The 2,238-nt window shown below is 75.9% G+C and overlaps 1 protein-coding gene across 1 annotated transcript; it reads left to right on the forward strand.

Annotated features, from left to right (window-relative positions):
- Positions 1 to 720: 720 nt before the first annotated feature.
- Positions 721 to 1,609, forward strand: MNEG_16271 (hypothetical protein; the record flags this gene model as incomplete). Its single annotated transcript, XM_014035259.1, has 2 exons — positions 721 to 1,458; positions 1,538 to 1,609. 2 exons carry the CDS (start codon positions 721 to 723, stop codon positions 1,607 to 1,609), a joined length of 810 nt encoding a protein of 269 aa, XP_013890713.1.
- Between the last annotated feature and the right edge of the window lie 629 nt (positions 1,610 to 2,238).

The raw sequence follows: 2,238 nt of genomic DNA on the forward strand, positions 1-2,238 counted from the left end.
GCCGACGAGGCCGAGGCAGCGGCGGCGGGCGCCGCCCTGTCCGAGGCGGGCGCGGAGCTGGCTAGGGTGAGGGATCAGGCGAAGCAGATCGCCGCGCGGCGCAAGAACCTCGAAGACCTCAACGCGCAGCTGGAGCAGCCGGCGGCGGCGGCGGCCGGCGGCGCCGCCGCCGCACTGGGCGGCTGCGTGGCCGCAGGGGAGCAGGCGTGGAGCGCGCGCGCGCAGCGGCTGGAGTGCCTCCTGTATCGCGTGCTGTGGGCGTCAGAGTCGGTCAAGCTGTTCAAGGGACAGTACAGCCCGCACGGCGCGATTTCCCGGCAGTACGGGCTGCTGGTGCGGGCGTCAAAGTGGGCGCGGGGCCGCGTGTCGGAGTACGAGGCGGCCGTGCGAGCGCTGGAAGACGAGCGGGCGGACGTGCTGTCCAAGCTGCAGGAGCTGGGGTGGTGAGCGGGTCGCGGCGGCGGGCTCGCGGCGTGCGGGGGAACGGCGCGCGGGGCGCCAGGCCTCTGGGCAGTGCTGCACATGGGTGTGCAGCCGCGATGCGAAGGGGTGGCCTCTTGATGTGGAAGTGGAGTTGCGGTCCAGGCTTCTTATGTGCTGTTGCACGCACACAAGCATGCGCACACATGTGTCCATGTGCACGCGCACACGTGTGTTCATGTGCGCGCGCGTGCACACACACACACACACACACACACACACTCACACGCAATCACATTCATGATCACTCACGCACACTTGCCCATCACCCGCAGCGTCGACCTCACCTATGAGATCACCAACGCGGCCCTGGACTTTACCCGCGCCACGATCGAGGCCGCCGCCGCCCAGGCGCGCGAGGCGCGCAGCCGCCAGCTGCTCCTCGAGCTCGAAGCCGAGGAGGACCGCACCCGCGCGGAGGCCGAGGCGGCGGCGGCCGCCGCCGCGGCCGCCGGCGCGTGCGACGCGAAGCACGCGGGCGGCGCCACCGGCGGGCGGCCCGGCGGCAAGAAGGGCGCGGTCAAGACAGCCAAGGAGGCGGCGGCGCGAAAGGCGGCCGCCGCCGCGGAGGAGGCAGCGGCGCGGCGCGAGGCGGAGGCGCGGGCGCGGCAGGCGGCGCTTGAGGAGGCGCGGCGGGCGAGGGAGGCGGAGTTAGAGGCGGAGCTGGAGCGGCGGCGCCACGAGTTGGTGGCCATCGAGGCCGCGCGCGAGGCGGACCTGATGCGGCGCGAGCAGGAGCTGATCCGCCGCGCGCAGGAGGCGTCGCTGCGCGAGCAGCAGCAGCAGAAAGAGCGAGAGGCGGCGGCCGCTGCGGCGGCGGCAGCAGCGGCGGCGGCGGCGGCGGCGGCAGCGGCGGCCAAGCGCACCGCAGCTGCGGCTGCGGCGCCGGGGCCGAGGCAGGCCGGCGCGGCTGGGGCCAAGGGCGCCGCTGTCGCCCAGCTGCAGGGGCCGGTGCAGAGGCCAGGGCCCGCCGTCCCAGTGACTGGAAGGCAGGCGGCCAAAGGGCCCAGACAGACAGGCCCGCCGCCTGTGCCGCAGCCCGCGGCGCGGGCCCCAGTCAAGCAGCCGCCGCCGCCGCCGCCGCAGCAGCAGCAGCAGCAGCAGCAGCAGCACGCGCCTGCGGCCGTAAAGCTGGTGCCGCGGCCGCTGAGCGGCACCCAGGGCCGGGCCGCCACCCCCGCTGCCGTCCCTGCGCACCCGCAGGTGGCGCCGCCGGGGCCACACACGCGTGCGCCGCAGCCGGCGCAGCGTGCCCCCCAGGCGCAGGCGCCACCCAGGCCTGTTGGCGTTGCACCTCACCCGCCGGTTGCTGCTCGCCCGGTCCAGCAACAGCCAGCGCACACAACTCAGCAGCAGCAGGAGCAGCTGCAGCAGCAGCAGCAGCAGCAGCAGCAGGCGCCCCCGAAGGCGCCTCAGCAGGCGCAGCCCGCCCAGCCGCCCGCCTCAGCACGTCAGCCTCCACACCCGCAGCCGCCGCAGCCTCCCCAGCACGCAGCGCCGGCCGCGCCGCCCGGCCCGGGGGCTGTGCCGGGGCCCCTGCAAACCACAGTTGCGCCCGTGGCGGCACCCGTGCCTGCGCCTGCGGCAGCGCCGTGGCAGCCGCTGCCGCTGTCGTCCTTGGATGAGGTGGTCACGCTGCCCGGCCCTTCCGCGTCCCCCTCGCCCGCTGCGAGCGCCGCGGCCGCGGCGTCCGCGGCCCCCACCGCGGCCACCCCGCTGCAGCAGCAGCTGGGCCTGCCTCAGGACGCGCTCGGCGGC

This window comes from Monoraphidium neglectum (assembly GCF_000611645.1).
Source record: "Monoraphidium neglectum strain SAG 48.87 unplaced genomic scaffold scaffold06183, whole genome shotgun sequence".
NCBI lineage: Eukaryota > Viridiplantae > Chlorophyta > Chlorophyceae > Sphaeropleales > Selenastraceae > Monoraphidium > Monoraphidium neglectum.